Below are 18,392 nucleotides of genomic sequence, written 5' to 3' on the forward strand. Positions count from 1 at the left end.
CTGCTACCTCACCGACCTGCTCCACCGCTACACTCCCTCCCGCAGCCTCCGCTCCTCTGACGCCAACCTCCTGTCCCTTCCTGTCAGAACCAAGCACCGGACCTGGGGCGACAGGGCCTTCTCCATCGCTGCACCCACCCTCTGGAACTCCCTCCTCAAACACATCCGTGACTGTACAGACCTCCCAGCATTCAAATCCCATCTCAAAACTCACCTTTACAGAACAGCTTTTAATGTGTGATTAATGTCCTGTGTCATGTTGTGTCCTTATGTACTGTCCTGTGTATTGTAATTTGTACTATGTGTTTTGTTATTAATGTAAAGCGTCTTTGAGTGCCCTGAAAAGCGCTATATAAATAAAATGTATTATTATTATTATTATTATTAATATCTCATATATAATTATTTGATTATATATATATTTTTTTTTAATTAATTTATTTATTTTTTTTAATCTATTATTAAGATATATCAGCCATGCTAAGATGAAGATCCTGAGATCAACTTGCATCTTGAATTCTCTCATCTCAGATTACAAGTAGACGGCTCTAAGAAGAGGTTTGAAAGCACCATGACGCATTAGGATCCATTAAGCGTCTTTGAGAAAGCGCTCTATAAATAAAATGTATTATTCTTTATTATTATAAAGGCCAAGCAGGCCGAGCACACCGAGAGGGGCTGCAGTCTGGGCTGCGTACGGTCAGCGACGTGTTTTTCAGAGCAGTAATGAAGGAAAGCCTGCTCAACTGACATCCTCTGCACAAAGCCAGGGATTCATATGCATGTCTTTACAGAATAAGAGGGATTTATCCAATCACAAGAGCTCACTTGAGCCTCATGTGGTGATTTTCTAACACCAGGAGTAAAGAGCATGTCCATGTGCAATGCAGGTGCCATTAAGACTCTTCTTTTCTGTTATAACGTAAAAGACTTCAAAAGCCAGAACATACCTAACCTTTGCAGTTCAAACCACAGGGACGAGGAATTTCAAAAAGGACAGATACAGGAAATTTCAAAAGGTTTATTTCTTCTGCAATAAGTTATGCTTCTAGTATTTAAAAAAATACAACGGGGACAAGCAACAGCCATCTAAAATATACTGTTTCTTTAGACTTCAGTAACAAAATGGACTGTCTTGAAATTCCAGTGAACATATTGCTATAATGTTGTGAGGAAAACATCACATTTACACCCCCTTTAACATCTACTGTATGAACATAGAATAGTAAAGAAAGCCATAACATCAAATAAAGACATAGATTTGTTCTTAATCAAATACTCTGATACACTTTTTACAAAATGAGACAAAGATCACCAAACTACAGCACTTTTACAGCTTGAGTAAAAACTACCATTAGTGGCTGTATGGCACACAAAAGCTGGATGCTTAACACAGTATTTAGAAAACACCTGTCCAGGTCTCGCTGCAAATGAAAAGCTCATCAGGTGAATCCTTATTTACAAAGCCGGAAGTGTGACTGCAGGTGTGATGGAAGGGAGGACACAGAAAACAAGTTTTTATTTTAATGCAGCCAACTTCTCATCTAAGTCAAACTGTGATGTGGGAAAAAAATATGACAGAGTGGAATAGAGGGTCTGCATTGACGTCACTTCCCCAATTACGCCCCCTTACTCACACTGAGTGGCAAAACATCAGCAAAAATGGCTGCAACTAGTGGAGAAGACGGGATAACAGCTGATTATCGGCTTAAATTAAAGGCAGTTGGACTTAACAGTGACCCGTACAGTTACCCCAAGAACCAGTGGTCCATGGACATTAATATTTGATACAGTTACCAAGAACCAGTGGTCCATGGACATTAATATTTGGCCACCAATCCAGTTTCCTGATATTTATATGTACTTAATTTCTACACCGGGGAAATACACGAAGCAAAGCTTGAAGGCAAACAAAAGTCTTGATGCTTGGTCCTACTTCAAGGCAGGATTTGTTGTAGAAATTAAAGTGATTAACGTTTAACGTTAGCTACCCAAAAATCCAACATTAGCTGATACAAAATGGGAACCGCAAATCCACGTTTCGGTGTCTGGAATCCAGTTGTTTCTGTGAATTGCAGCGATCCATTTGTCTCTCTTAAGCTTATTTTTCAGCAGTCTGTAAAACGATAACTCTGATTTCTTGCTAACCCTATGAGTACAGTCGATCGCACAACAGCTCTTTCCCATTTTAGATGTTTTCCAGTTGCTCAAACTGAAAGTCTTTCTGACACTCAGTCTTTCTGACACTCAGTCTTTCTGCCACTCAGTGGACGTAACCCGCTGTGATGCCGCATCTGTGACGCCATGCGCATTCCCTCTATATTGGTCCCTTTTTATTGGCCAGTATTAACGTACATGTTTCTGAACAAAATCCTTTACTCTGAACGTGCTGACAGGACTCGTTTGGGAATCAATTTCTCTACCATCCTCCCTTCCTAATATTTCTGTCCTTAAAGGTGCTGATCTGTGAGGTCTGGTTCCCTCCGGTCCAGGTCCAGACACGCTCACAGTCACGTGTGTCACCGGAGGAGAGTGTGTTCAGTCCTGCATCTGCACCCCGGAGGCCTCTTCACCCTCTTCACCCTCTTCACCCTCTTCACCCGCTCCGCCGCTCGCCTCCTCCTCGTCTGGAACAACATACACACTCTGGATTAATGGTCCTTTTCATGGTTTTATACTTGTGAATGTCAAGGTTGGAAATCAGCTTGATAATAGGCCAAGTTTGAACCCCTCACAATGCAGCAAATATTTTCATAGCACACAGCATCAGTTAAAGGGGGGGGATGGAAATATAGTTTTTGTTTTAATATGGTTTCTGTAGGAGGACAAACATGACACAAACATTCTTAACATTTTCCAATGCTGTAAAAATGTGTAGAATAAATACAAAATTTCAACATTTCTGTTAACGAAGATTTGCGTCATAGCCTGCGACACACGTTTCTACCAGCAGGGCGGCGCCAGGCAGGTGGCTGTTTCTTGGACCGAATCATTTGCATTCATTGCAGACCTATTTGCAGACTTCAAAAACAATACAGACTCTCTCCGCTAAGACAGTGAAGGAAACGGCCTTTAAAATGACAGGTAACGTCACCGACATAAATTCAGCACCAGCTACTCAATTATTGTGTTGAGTCGTGTGATGTGATCGAGATTGAGCAAACTGAGCTTTTATGTAGGTATGTGAACTCTTGTGTATTTGTAGCCAACTTAGTCATTGATAGTAGGCTAATATAATTAATATAGATACATACAGCATGTGTTGCCTTCATTCTAAGGCTTATACAAGACTTTACATTTTTTGCGGCTCCAGACATATTTGTTGTTGTTTGTGGATCTGGAGAAGGCATTTGGCCGCGTCCCTCGTGTCATTCTGTGGGGGGTGCTCAGTGAGTATGGAGTCCGGGGCCCTTTATTAAGGGCAGTCCGGTCTCTGTATGATCGGAGCAGGACTTTGGTTCGCATTGCCGACAGTAAGTCAGACTTGTTCCCTGTGCATGTTGGACTCCGGCAGGGCTGCCCTTTGTCACCGGTCCTGTTCATAATTTTTATGGACAGGATTTCTAGGCGTAGCCAGGGGCCGGAGGGGATCCGGTTTGGGAACCTCAGGATTTCAATCTGTGCTTTTTGCAGATGATGTTGTCCTGTTGGCTTCATCGGACTGGGACCTTCAGCATGTGCTGGGGCGGTTTGAGGCCGAGTGCGACGTGGCAGGGATGAGAATCAGCACCTCCAAAACCGAGGCCATGGTTCTCCACCGGGAAAGGGTGGCGTGCCTTCTCCGGGTGGGTGGAGAAGTCCTGCCTCAGGTGGAGGAGTTCAAGTATCTCGGGATCTTGTTCACGATTGAGGGAACGATGGAGCGGGAGATTGACAGACGGATCGGTGCAGCGCCCGCAGTTATGCGGTCGATGTACCTGTCGTGGTGAAGAGGGAGCTGAGTCGAAAGGCGAAGCTCTCGATTTACCGGTCAATCTACGCACCTACACTCACCTATGGTCATGAACTTTGGGTAGTGACCGAAAGGACGAGATCGCCGATACAAGCGGCCGAGATGAGTTTCCTCCGCAGGGTGGCTGGACGCTCCCTTAGAGATAGGGTGAGGAGTTCAGTCACCCGGGAGGAGCTCGGAGTCGAGCCGCTGCTCCTTCACATTGAGAGGAGTCAGCTGAGGTGGCTTGGTCATCTGTATCGGATCCTCCTGGACGCCTCCCTACGGAGGTGTTCCAGGCATGTCCCTCCTCCCTAGGGAGGTGTTCCAGGCATGTCCCTCCTCCCTAGGGAGGTGTTCTAGGCATGTCCCTCCTCCCTATGGAGGTGTTCAAGGCATGTCCCTCCTCCCTAGGGAGGTGTTCCAGGCATGTCCCTCCTCCCTAGGGAGGTATCCAGGCATGTCCCTCCGGGAGGAGACCCCGGGGAAGACCCAGGACACGCTGGAGAGACTGTCTCTCGGCTGGCCTGGGAACGCCTCGAACTCCCCTGGAAGAGCTGGAGGAAGAGATGGAGGAAGAGATGGAGGAAGTGTCTGGGGTGAAGGAAGTCTGGGCATCTCTGCTGAGGCTGCTGCCCCTGGGAACGGATAAGCGGCGGACGATGGATGGATGGATGGACATATTTGTTGTTTTGGTCCAATATGGCTCTTTTAACATTTTGGGTTGCCGACCCCCTGAGTTAAACCCATCCAACACATTTTCAACACTTATTTATTTTGAGTCCTGCATATGTCCTGAGTCGCTGGACTGACATTGCTGTCAACCCAAACACACTCCATTTCCTCTGAACACATTTTACCAGAGCAATTTCCTAAAATCAGGCAGACCAAAAAAGATGACAGGAACTCGTAGAAGAACTGTTTCTGAAAATTGCAGATACATTTCTGAGTTTGACAGGTTCCTCAAAGCTTTTCAAGACCGTGGTAATTACTTAAACATGTCAAAGTCAAAAGGGGAAGAAATTACTTTCTGGCACCATGTCTTTAACTCAATTAAAATTAACATAAAATAAAAGCTAAAACATCATCGCAGAACGTGAATGTTGACTTTAAATGAGCGAAAAAGGTGTCAAATGCTCCAGTTTTTCAAAAAAGACCATTTCTGTACGAACTGTTCCGCTGCATTTTGTAAAGTCAGGTGCTATTTAGAGGCAGCCACGGATGCCAGTGACGTCTCCGGAAAGAGCCGGTCTCGGGCAGATCCACAGCAGACTGCACTAACCCGGGCCTTTACATAACCCACTCTTAATGGAAAATAACATTCATCCTGTTGTACGACTCCAGAGCTGTTTGAGAGGAGATGATTAGATGGACCTGATATTTAGGGCCCAAGCACTGACAGTGCGAAGGCCCTATTGTATCTGTAGGAATTTTCCTTCTTTCTTTCTTTCTTTCTTTCTTTCTTTCTTTCTTTCTTTCTTTCTTTCTTTCTTTCTTTCTTTCTTTCTTTCTTTCTTTCTTTCTTTCTTTCTTTCTTTCTTTCTTTCTTTCTTCTTTCTTTCTTGTTTTTTTCCTTGTTTTTTTTTTCATTTTTCCGACGAAATGAGGGCCTTTTTGCCCCCCTAAACGTTGACATTTAATGGTTTGCATTAATGGGCGTGGCCTAATGGCTCAACAGCGCCCCCTAGAATACTTTGTGCCTCAAGCCCCACAATAGGGTTTGACGTACATGCACGAATCGGTACACATTTGTATCATGTCACAACTCAAAGAAAAGTCTCTTGGTGCCATGGCCGAAACCCAACAGGAAGTCGGCCATTTTGAATTAATTGTGTAATTTTGGCATAATTTATGCAATTCCTTCGGCAGTTAATACGGCCCGAACCGTAACATGAACCCAGGTGTGTTATACATCAAAATGTGCATCTCCATCCTGCGAGGACGCACATCACTTTTCTCAGTCAAAAGCGTTACCATGGCGACGCTAGACGCCAAAAAGCGTGCCCCCCTTTCATCTGATTGCTCCATACAGAAAAAACATTGTGTCTCAATCCCCACAATACGGTTTGACGTACATCCACGAAAATCGGTACACACCTGTATCATGTCGCAACTTAAAGAAAAGTCTCTTGGCGCCATGGCCGAAACCGAACAGGAAGTCGGCCATTTTGAACATTTTGAATTAATCGTGTAAGTTTGGCACAATTTATGCATGATGACGAGCTGATGACAACCATTCATTTGAATCCGGTGTGTTGATGGATGGAGAGGTCTAAGGAAACATTTACACATAGCTGGGTATTTACAAAAACAATTTTTACTGACTTTGAGCTTCATTTTCGTGTAAACGAACGGCCAAAACGCATGAAAACACCACCGTTTTTGCTACGTGTAAACGGGGCCTAAATGAATATCAGATAAAAAAGGAATACGTATATACATTTATCCATCAGAGAAAGTTGGGACATTATGGAAAACGCCTGGAAAAAATGGAATTTCTTCCATTTACTTTGACCCGGGTGATCTCAATAGGTCATTGTAATGATGATTTGGTTAAAAATAAATGACAGTATCCACAAGAGATGTGACTGGTTCACTCGTCCTGCATCACTTTTAAATAGTACATATTCTCTAAGGACTGAAATGCAAATACAGATGCAAAAACACCCCGAGGTCATCTAGTGCTTCCTCCTCACCTGTCGATTGCTCGTCCACGCTTCGGCTCTCAGCAGCGTCTGGGGCGCTGGGTTCATCCGGCGGCCAGCGGAGCTCCCCGCTCTCCACCTCCGCTGCATCGCTGGGCTCCACCACGATGGACGGAAGCCTCTTGGACAACTTGGGATACCTGTCATGAGTACCTGGGAAGATCTGTTTCTCACTGATGTAAGGGTAACTGGATGGCTGTCATCAGCACTGGAGTTGAGGGGGGATGAGGGGGGATGGCATCCCCCCCTGAAATAAAAACAGTCCAAATCCTCCCCCCTGTAAAACTGCCATCCCCCCTTTCCCTCCCTTATGTCATTTTATCAATGAATGTGGTTTTACTGCTATTTCAACATTTAGAGTCATCACCAGAAAAATAACACCAGAAAAGTTATTTGACCATTTTCACCTGTTTCAAGTAAAGTTTCACTTGAAATAAGTAGGAAAATCTGCCAGTGGGACAAGATTATCTTCTTATTACAAGCAAAAAAATCTTGTTCCACTGGCAGATTTTCTACTTATTTCAAGTGAAAATCTACTTGAAACAGGAGAAAATTGTTGTTTTTTCGAGTGATGAGTCTTGTTTTAAGTGTAATGTGTCAGGGTTTGACATTCCCCCAAGCCTTTCAGTTTCTGTTTTGCCCCGCCTGTGTCCCATCTGCCCTGATGTCTGCACCTGTGTCTCGTCGTGTCTCGTTATCCCCTGTGTATATCTGGTCTTGTCATTCCCTTGTTCCCTGTCGGTCCGTACTGTTTTGTCCTCCATGTTTCCTGCCAAGTTTTTTGATCCCTGTTTAGTTTCTTTTGATCCTGCCAAGCAGCGCTTTGTTTTTGGTTTTCTGGAATAAATCCTTGGTTTTTGCAACTCTAGCCTCCTGCTCTTCTGCGTTTGGGTCCACACCATACACCAGACGTGACATAATGAATTTCAACTAGAAATAAGACAAATATTCTTGTTAAGATTTTGAGTTTTTGCAGTGATCCATGTTACTTATCCTGTGAAGGACAGAGTCATATTGATAATTCAGAAAACAGTTTTTTATTGTTGTGTTTTGATGTATTTGATGTAAGCCCAGTGGATATTTAAAGCTTACAGAAGGCTGCATTTAACTGCTGCTATGTCATTCCTGCAGTATTTCTGCAGGTGTTTTGGTCACTGCTATTATTTGTAATATATTATATCATTTGTAATCAGCACAAATTATCTGTCCCCATATGATAAAATCCACAATTTTTTTTTTTACAACTCCAGTACTGGCTGTCATGTCTGGGGGTGTAAAACCCCCGTACTGGTATCACCAGTGAGAGGGGATGGAATCGATGGGAGACATCCGGCAAAAATCAAAGTGGGAAAAATAGTGCACTGACTTCTCTGATGAAGAAATGGCAGATCTCTTCAGTTTCAGTTTTTATGTATCGAGACATGAAAAAGAGATGTTACCCGCTACCAGATAAAATTCAGAAATTATTCATGGGGAGGGAAGGGGGTTGTAATTTAAGGGGTAAACTAAACTTAAAATCTTTATTTGTGCGTACAACAAAAATACGTTTTTGTGTATCAGTTTGTGGAATTAATCTGTGGAATGGTTTGAATTTGGAGTTAAAAGAATGTACAAACATAAAACAATTTAAGAAGAAATATAAAGAAATGGTTTATTTGAGGTATAAAAGGGAATACCAGCTGTGTGTGTTCTGCTATTTTGTCATGTTGTCCTTGTATGTTTATATACTTAGATATACATATTATATTTATATCATAGTTATATTATATTTATGATAGAGCTTACATCTTGTATTAAACAGGTTATTTTTGTAAAAATGATATATAAATACAAATTAGTGTATAGTATAAAAAAAAAATACAGACATCATTTATGTTTAGTTGTGGAAAGGGGGTGGGATTAAATAAGTTTATACTTCCTCCCACTCCTTTTCGAACATGTAACTTGAAATATGTGTTTTGATGTTGTTTTTTGTTCTTTATGTGGTGGAATGTACCTGTATTTGTTTTCTTTTTTCTTTTCTTGTTTTTTATACATGTTTGAAATAAATGAAAACGAACGAACGAACGAAGAGAAAATCTGGTTCTTAAAATGAGGTTAATACAACTTGAGATGAACACCAATATTATTAATTTAACAAAAACTAAGCTGAAGTACAGGATTTGTATTAGCTAATACACCCAGTTAGCTCAGTACCTTTATAGCATTAACTTAAGTAAACCGTTTTTCTGTGTGACCTTATCCATGTCAGATATGAAGAAATGCAGACCTAATCCTCTTTACTGTGTTGCTTCGGTCCACTGAGATTTCTAAGCATTCATTTATGTACAGTGACGTAGAATTGTCGAATTGGTTTGATTCACCGCACGAATCTGCACGGATTACTGTTGTAATACTGTATTTGACCCGGTCTTTGTACGTTTTGACCGTTTAGAAACATAATTCTCCTTAGTTGTGTGAAATAAGACCTGGAAACAGGCATTGTGGCATAGAATTGTCAGATTGGTTTAATTCACCAAACAAATTGTTACGGATTACTTTAATAATACTGTAATACTGTATTTGACCCGGTCTTTGTACGTTTTGACCGTATAGAAACATAATTCTTGCTATTGTAAGAATGAGATGTACCTGCTGTACTCTACTGCCCTTACTTTCTAACAACTTGTGCTTTTTACTTGTGCTGTTTAATTGTATCTTGCCGCTTTTAATGTTGATGTAAAGCACTTTGAATTACCTTGTGTTGAATTGTGCTGTACAAATAAACTTGCCTTACAGCTTTTTTTTTAAGTACTCCCAGAATTTGAGCCAAGCCGACATCTGTCCTGACTGCACTATGAAGACTCTTGTGTGCTTGGGATCACTTCCACAGTTTTGTCAACCTCTGGACAGGTTGGACGGGACTTTCTAGAATACAAAGGCATTTTGCGCCCTGCAATGACTGCTGGGTTTCAAACTCTCGTGGCTGTAAATCCAGCCAGAGTCGTCACCCCTTCAACGTGGCTGTTGACAGCTAATCAGGTCTTTATGCTAATAGGCTGCTCATTTCCACCGGCTAAGACCAGATGGATTCTGACATGTAGTTCTCAGTTTTTGAGCGTTGAAATGTCTGATCTCTCTGCCCTCATATATCAGTCTGTCTTCAAACAAAATCTGAAACAAATTACAGTTGGCTCTTGCACCAGTTGATCAGGCCGACTTGCCACATCCCAATGTCTTAATGTTTTTCAATGTTTTTGTATTTATATTTATTGTACATATTTATTGTATTATTATGCAATTTTAAATAACATTGTTTTTTATTTCTAGCACTCCCCTTCCCCTCTCCCCTCAAAGTGCTTATGCTCTTTGTTCAGGGTACATTTGCAAATAAGAATTGGTTCTTAAATTGCTTGCCTGGGTAAATAAAAAATCAGAGGTTGACCTTGCTTGGATGTTCATGTCAGGGAAGAGCAACTGTCTTGAAAGTCTGCATTATGTTTCTCACTCAAATGAATAGCAGCACATTGTTTGGTTTGTTTCTGAGAATTGCAGTGATCCATTTGTCTCTTTTAAGCTTATTTTTCGGCCGTTTGTAAAACGATAACTCAGATTTCTTGCTAAATCTATGATTACAGTCGATCACACAACAGCTCTTTCCCATTTTAGATGTTTTCAACTTGCTCAAACTGAAAGTTTGAGCTGCCACTCAGTCTTTCTACCACTCAGTCTTTCTACCATGTGCATTCCCTCTAGACGCTTTCCAGAGACCCAGAACATGACATGACATGTTTTAGCGCTGTCGCTCAACGGGCTGCTGTGCGCGCTCCTGCGGCCAGAAATCAGATTCTGGCAGGCACTTACTTTTTGGCACGACACCGGCACACGAGCATGTTAACAGAGATGTGTTACAGTACTGGAGACACAAACACATACAAACACACAGACCGGTAGGATACTGAGCCCTGCTCTCCTCCGGTTCCTCCTCCACTGAAGTCCTCCGTCCCCGGCTCCAGAGAGTTCATCACCTCAGTCATCCTGCAGGAGAACACATGTCCACGATCACCCATCAATAAACCGCCACACAGAGATCAACCAGCAGATCATATACACATGTCCTGGTCCTGCCCCAAACTTAACACATTCTGGACCAACATTTTTAACGCCTATTCCACGATGCACTGCAAAAACTCAAAATCTTAACAAGAATATTTGTCTTATTTCTAGTTAAAATGTCTCATTTTTAGTCAAAAAAATCTCATTACACTTAAAACAAGACTCATCACTGGAAAAAACAACAATTTTCACCTGTTTCAAGTAGATTTTCACTTAAAATAAGTAGAAAAATCTGCCAGTGGAACAAGATTTATTTTGCTTGTAATAAGAAGATAAATCTTGTCCCACTGGCAGATTTTTCTACTTATTTCAAGTGAAAATTTACTTGAAACAGGTGAAAATTGTTAAATAATAAGTAATTTTTCTGGTAATTACTCTTGTTTTAAGTGTAATGAGATTTTTTGACTAAAAATTTGACATTTTTACTAGAAATAAGACAAATATTCCAGGTAAGATTTTGAGTTTTTGCAGTGGCTTCAAAAAGTCATCAACCCCAATCCTGCATGTGCCCTATTTGGATTCGCTCCTGAAACACAGTCCCTTAAAGGCAAAGCTTATGTAATTATAGCTTTCTCCTCCTTGATTGCCAGACGTCTCAATCTTCTTTCCTGGAAAGAACAAGCTCCACCTAACTTCACCAGGTGGATTAGAGATGTCATGCATTTTTTGAAGCTGGAGAAAATCAGATACACCCTTAAAGGCTCCTCACAAAACGCAAGAATAAAGTCATAATAGAATAAAGTCGTAATATTATGAGAATAAAGTCGTAATATTATGAGAATAAAGTCGTAACATTACGAGAATAAAGTCGTAACATTACAAGAATAAAGTGATAATTTATGAGAATAAAGTCGTAATATTATGAGAATATAATTTATGAGAACTCTAACAGGAAGAGCATCTTCTCCCTGTGTTAAAATGTGGAATATTGAGCATCTTGTGAAGTTATATTTATATATTTATAATATATTTAATATTATGACTTTATTCTCGTAATATTATGACTTTATTCTCGTAATTTTACGACTTTATTCTCGTAATATTATGACTTTATTCTCCTAATTTCCATTTTTTTTGTCTTAGTTTGGCCCTAATACTCCGTTCTAACACCCACCCCTTTTTTCCTCTTTCTTTCCCTTTTTTTTGTTTTGTTCTTAATTTTAAAATTTAATTTTTTACACTGGAATAATGGACAATCATTTTTATGTACTTATCTGGACTCAAAGGGACGATGGGGATTGTTGGGAGGGTTGGGGTGGGGAGTGGGTGGGGGAGGGATCTTGTATACTTGTAAGTATTTTAATATTACAGCCATAGTATGCTTATATTATCTACAACCTATAACGCTGTAAACATCTGTATATTGTTTAATGTAAAAGCAATAAAAATGTCTAAAAGAAATAAACCAGCACAGACTTGGACTGGCACCAATGAAACCTTGAACCGTATCATCTCTTTTTGATGTGGATGAAAGTGCATGAATGAAGCAACAGTTGAAATCTGTCACCATTTGATAGTTCAATAGGGCCGATGTTTCAGATGAATGAAAATGCTTTAGTGGCCAATGTTCAGTCACAGTCTCAGAGCAGCATAATGAAACGTCTGTAAATAGTAACTAACGCTGAATAAACATTGTAGACCTTTGATCTCTTTTAAATCTACAACAAGCTGTACATCTCACAAAGCTTTGAGTCCATCTGTGTGCCTCGTTCCTCTGGTTGGATGTATTGTTTAAGCTGCGCTGCTCCTGTGAACAGTCAGCTGTCAGCAGTCAGACTGCTCATAAATATTTTCGGGGTCATGCCTCTCCGCTGGGGATTGGGTTATTTGCTGCTCCGAGGATCCAAAAGCAGGTGATGGAGGGAATATTTTGCAGCACGCAGGGCTTGGCTTTACATTTTTGAAAGAACTTTTCCTATTTTCCTAAACTGACATCTAAAGAGTGTTTCTGACTGGCGGTCTGACTTTTATTTTCCTGCCCACACGCTGACTACGTGACATGCCAAAGTAATTCCTGATCGCATTATAAACTCTCTCTTCATACGAAGGAGTCATTTCTGGGCTTGTTTCCTCTCTTGCAGAGTGTATTTCAGTTATTTGTCTGTGACACACTTACACACCTTCCCTTTTTTTATTTCCCTTTTACACCTGAGCTTTTCAGCCCCTGACTGCACCGCCAGAGTTTCTATTTCTGCCTTTTCCTTTATGTCATGAACATATGAATAAAACGAATGTGTGACGCTGGTCTGTGCAATTTCAGTCACTTCGTGCAATTTGGCAGGTAGGAAAAGCCTCAAATTATAGCTTCATCACATCTGTTGCAATCCTTATGGCACACATTCATGAGAGTACAAAGTGAAACGTGCTCCTTATTGGAGATGACACTTTAAAGGGGACCTATTATGGCATCTAATACCTATTTTAAACAGGCCTTGAATGTCTTCAAAACAAGGTTTTGATTGTTTTTTCTAAATAAATTAGAATTTCAGCCTCTGAGCCATGTCTTTATCTTTACCGTTTCTAACCTCATTATCTATGCAGGATTCTGAGTGGGCGGGGCTATGATAATGAGGCTCTGTGCTGATTGGCTGCCTGAATGACGCGATACACCTCTATGAAAAAATGGCGGAAGCTCCAGCCGGCGGAGTTGTTGTTGTTGTTCCAGCGGAGTTACCGTGTCCTAACTGCATGCGATGCGAGCGAGCGTCAGCGACAAAATCAATTCCATTGCTTTATTTTCTATTGGACTGTCCTAACTGGCAGCGAGCAACGCAGCACGCCGTTTTGAGCTGAAAATGTGTCGGACCTGCTTCTATTTTCTTCCTGTCGCTCGCGTTGAAAGCCGGTTGAAAGCGCTGTAGGAAACAGTCATGGATGAAGAACGGATGATCCAGTTAGTTGAAATGAGAAGTTATCTCTATGATTCCTCCTCATTTCACTACAAAAAGGGTTGAAAAGGGTGTCGAAGGGCGGGGAAGGGTTGAGAAGGGTGGGGAAGGGTTGAGAAGGGTGAAGAAAGGGTAGGGAAGGGTTGAAAAGGGTGGGGGAGGGTGGTGAAGGGTTGAGAAGGGTGTAGAAGGGTGGGGAAGGGTTGAGAAGGGTGTAGAAGGGTAGGGAAGGGTTGAGAAGGGTGTAGAAAGGTGGGGAAGGGTTGAAAAGGGTGAAGAAAGGGTAGGGAAGGGTTGAAAAGGGTGGGGGAGGGTGGTGAAGGGTTGAGAAGGGTGTGGAAGGGTGGGGAAGGGTTGAGAAGGGTGTAGAAGGGTGTAGAAAGGTGGGGAAGGGTTGAAAAGGGTGGGGAAGGGTGTAGAAGGGTGGGGAAGGGTTGAGAAGGGTGGGGTAGGGTGGTGAAGGGTTGAGAAGGGTGTAAAAGGGTGTAGAAAGGTGGGGAAGGATGTAGAAGGGTGGGAAGGGTTGAGAAGGGTGTAGAAAGGTGGGGAAGGGTTGAGAAGGGTGTAGAAGGGTAGGGAAGGGTTGAGAAGGGTGTAGAATGGTAGGGAAGGGTTGAGAAGGGTGTAGAAGGATGTAAGAGGGTGGGGAATGGTTGAGAAGGGTGTAGAAGGATGTAGAAGGGTGGGGAAGGGTTGAGATGGGTGTAGAAGGGTGTAGAAGTGTGGGGCAGGGTTGAGATGGGTGTAGAAGGGTGTAGAAGTGTGGGGAAGGGTTGAGAACGGTGTAGAGGGTGTAGAAGGGTGGGGAAGCATGTAGAAGGGTGGGAAGGGTTGAGAAGGGTGTAGAAGGGTGTAGAAAGATGTAGAAGGGTGGGGAAGGATGTAGAAGGGTGGGAAGGGTTGAAAAGGGTGTAGAAGGGTGGGGAAGGGTTGAAAGGGTGTAGAAGGGTAGGGAAGGGTTGAAAGGGTGTAGGGTAGGGAAGGGTTGAAAAGGGTGGGAGAGGGTGGTGAAGGGTTGAGAAGGGTGTAGAAGGGTGTAGAAGGGTGGGGAAGGGTTGAGAAGGGTGTAGATGGGTGGGGAAGGGTTGAGAAGGGTGTAAAAGGGTGTTGTAGCACTAGCCCTGCTACAACACTTTTATGTCACGTTTTGAGAGTTTACCATGTTTAACACTGTCATTTTTAGGTTTTGACCAAATGGGTTTGATTGTTCTAATGTTTGTAAGTTTATGGGTATGATTAAGCAAAGATGATATAAATGTAATATTCACTCTGTCCTCAGCTGCTCATCTCTCCACTGTGTTCACCAGACAGTTACTCGCTGACAGCACCAGCATCCAAACATCATGGCTTAACAACAGGCTTAAAGCAGGGGTGTCAAACTGGAGTCCTCCAGGGCCGCTGTTTCCCTGCCTCAACACCACCAACACCACCCTAACAGACACCAACAGACTGGTCCAGACCCTGATCACACGCTAATGATGACCGTTCATTAGAATCAGGTGTGCTGATGTAAGGAGACATCTAAAACATGCAGGACAGGGTTGGAGACCCCTGGTCTCGGGTACATGCCACCTCTTGAACGATGACAGCTGGTGTAGCAAGATGGATGGATGGATGGATGGATGGATGGATGGATGGATGGATGGATGGATGGATGGATGGATGGATGGATGGATGGACGGACGGATGGTGGATGGGTGGATGGATGGATAGATGGATGGATGGACGGATGGATGGTGGATGGGTGGATGGATGGATGGATGGATGGATGGATGGATGGATGGATGGATGGATGGATGGATGGATGGATGGACGGACGGATGGTGGATGGATGGATGGATGGGTGGGTGGGTGGATGGATGGATGGATGGATGGATGGATGATTGGTGGATGGATGGATGGATGGGTGGATGGATGGGTGAATGGATGGATGGATGGATGGATGGATGATTGGTGGATGGATGGATGGATGGATGGATGGATGGATGGATGGATGGATGGATGGATGGATGGATGGATGGGGGATGGGTAGAAGGAACACCTGTGTGTCTACTGTCAGAGTAACTAATAAGTCACTTCTATCCTCCAGCAGCAGAAGCAGCAGCTCAGTAATGAAAACTGGCTCTTCATGTTACAACTTCCACTTCCTTAGCTTGGCATGTTCTTCTTTTTTAGTGCACTTGTCCTGAACGCTGGAGGCCAGAGCTGATTGGGGGGTATTCATGTGTGCTGCTGCGCACAGATTCCCCCGGTCAGGACGGGCTTGTGCTGTTGGGAGACTTCTCCTTTGCCCTTCATCGTCATTTCATCAGGAAGACAATGCAGCCTTTGTTCCCCATCACAGGCTGGTATTGTTCCTCAGAGGGAATGGCTGCGGTCACTCTGTCCGGGCTCCAGTCTGCTGCTCTGCAGGTCACAGACGGAGAAGGCTCTGCTGTCCTGGTTCTGTTCTGCTCATCGCGTCTATGTCAAAGATATTTACTCTGGTGATGTGAAGAGTAACAAGCACGACTTTCATGGGGCTCAAAATCATGCTGTTTGAGCGTTGAACTCAGTTATCCACGTTAATATTTGCCTGTTTACAGAATTTTTGCTAGTTCGGGAATGATGAAGAAATGATTTAGTGCAATAAAATCCATGTCAATTACAAATATTTCTTTGTATTTTTAGGCTGGAACATAGTGTCAATGATAACTATGTCTACAGTTCATCCTGGAATAAAAATGACAATATTCTCTGTGAAGTATAGAGATTCAAAAAACTCAAAACTAAGTTTGTATTTACATTATTTACATCAGATCACCACAAAAAAATAATTATCAGAATGTTTATCTTTTTTGTTTTTTACCTAATTTGAGCTCAAATCTGTACATTTTTAAAATGCTAGCTGAGATCCCACTTGTCAAAGGTATTGCCTAAATTATTGCCTATTCAACCTTTATTCTCCTCTTCTTCTGTGGTGTTTTGAAGAAAATACATTGATATGGCTTAGGTTGCAAAGCCAAAAGACTGCATCATCTCTGAAGCACAATAGATATCAAACTGAGACTTGCAGGTTTACAGGAACAGACTGGCAGTTAAAGGTGCTCATAACACTAATATAGTTATTAATACCGGTACATGCCAATTTATTTATCTTTTTTCCATAAATGATTTAGAAATATATAAAAGCCAGTACCTTTCAACCCAGTTTGTCTTCCCTCCGGTTTTAACACCAACATTTCCATTTTTACTGCAAAACTAAATGAATAATCAACCCAAGTCTTTCTTTAAAAAAAGATGTATTTATATGCACACACACTTATATATATATATATATTTACATATGTGTGTGTGTGTGTGTGTGTGTGTGTGTGTGTGTGTGTGTGTGTGTGTGTGTGTGTGTGTGTGTGATCTGCAGCTCTAACCTTTTAATCTATTCTCTCTTCAGACACTTCCACCTACAAATCTAACTAAAACCAAAAAACACTGATAATAAAGTATGTAATTTGAGCAGTGGTTTCCATTAATTATTCTGAGAAACATATTTATTTTACAGGCTAATAAACAATGGATAATTGATTAATGAGTTATGCATTTAATGTATAATTCTAAACCTCAAGTTGAGTTTGGAGGGTTCGGTGTTCAGCAGCGTCTGTCTCCTTGTTCCTCCACGTTTCACTTTTCATGTGAATCATTTTCAGATCAAATTCCTCTCCGTTCTTAAAGCAGGAGTCTGCAGACTGGCACTTCTCCAGCCAGAAGTCCTCCCGTTTATCCGGGCAGACGCACCGCGAGTATCTGACAGGAATGGCCGCTCCGCTGCCTCCATCTCCCCGCGGCTTCACATCCAGCCCTGCGACTAAACCAGAGCCGGAGGCTGCACCTCCACGGCTTCCTCGGACAACTCCTGCAAGTTTTTACAGCCCCAAAGGCAAATAAGAAAAAAATATCCACTACTCCACTCCTATTAACATTTGCTTTGGCATCTCCTGCGCCTGTCGTCCCAGATGACAGCTGGTGTGATGCTTACAGGTGCAGAAACTCGTTATCATGCAGGTGATGCCAGTAACATCCCGACATGGTTGTGTGGAGGTTCATATCTACTTGCATGCACATGACGGAAAGGCAGCAGACACTACTGGTGCGTGCAAACACTCTTTCTGCAACACCTGTACTGACACACATTCCGCAAACAGACTTGCGCTTTCCTGTTCCACAGTCCAGCCCTCAGAACAGCTCGCAAAAATAAGAAAGGAAAAGAAAAAAAAAACTAAGTGGGGTTTTGGGAATGATCCCAAACCTGCAACACTTTAAAGCAGAGGTAGGAAACCCCGGTCCCACCTGGTCCCAGAGAGTCGCAGTCAGTCCTGCAGCTCTCTGGGACCAGGTACCCTAAATGATCAGCATGATCAGTTACTCTCTAACTTTGTTTACAGATTAATAAAAAGCAGCTTTGAGCGAAATGAAAGGAAAGCGAGTGTGAGCTCCGTACCTGCGTGTCTCAGAGCGGGAGTTCCTCCGTCCTGCGCGGCTTCATCACACTGGAGCTGCCGCTGCCGAGGAGGAGGAGGAGGATGCTGCACCTGCTGCTGCTGCTGGTGGTGGTGACGAGGATGACGAGGAGGAGGATGAGGGTGATGAGGATGATGATGATGATGATGATGATGAGCAGGAGGAGGAGGAGGAGGAGGAGGAGGCAGGGACCCCTCCAAAAATATTATAGGGGGGGCCAGATGGGGCCACTTCAATTCTCGGGGTGGAACCAAAACTAAATCCATCATTAGAGGATTT

At 42.7% G+C, this 18,392-nt stretch overlaps 1 protein-coding gene across 2 annotated transcripts; it reads right to left on the reverse strand.

Moving 5' to 3' along the window:
• Positions 1–1,025: 1,025 nt before the first annotated feature.
• Positions 1,026–18,182, reverse strand: si:ch73-49p17.1 (LBH domain-containing protein 2). 2 transcript variants are annotated; one of them, XM_061743511.1, is made up of 4 exons: positions 18,094–18,182; positions 10,575–10,653; positions 6,628–6,799; positions 1,026–2,627 (listed from the first exon to the last, which is right to left on the reverse strand). In XM_061743511.1, exons 2-4 carry the CDS (start codon positions 10,650–10,652, stop codon positions 2,539–2,541), a joined length of 339 nt encoding a protein of 112 aa, XP_061599495.1. In that variant the 5' UTR covers position 10,653; positions 18,094–18,182; the 3' UTR covers positions 1,026–2,538. The 2 variants fall into 2 exon arrangements, with proteins under 2 accessions (XP_061599495.1, XP_061599494.1); XM_061743510.1 differs by having other exon boundaries at positions 6,628–6,805.
• Positions 18,183–18,392: the final 210 nt, after the last annotated feature.

The sequence above is a fragment of the Cololabis saira genome, chromosome 16 (assembly GCF_033807715.1).
Source record: "Cololabis saira isolate AMF1-May2022 chromosome 16, fColSai1.1, whole genome shotgun sequence".
NCBI lineage: Eukaryota > Metazoa > Chordata > Actinopteri > Beloniformes > Belonidae > Cololabis > Cololabis saira.

Bases quoted from the DNA above. Each gene is read 5' to 3' on its own strand.
- si:ch73-49p17.1 (XM_061743510.1), bottom strand. From the start codon at position 10,652: ATGACTGAGGTGATGAACTCTCTGGAGCCGGGGACGGAGGACTTCAGT. The intron at 6,806-10,574 runs GTATCCTACCGG...TACATCAGTGAG, and splicing joins CCGGAGGAGAGCAGGGCTCA to AAACAGATCTTCCCAGGTAC. The intron at 2,628-6,627 runs GTGAGGAGGAAG...ATGTTGTTCCAG, and splicing joins CGTGGACGAGCAATCGACAG to ACGAGGAGGAGGCGAGCGGC.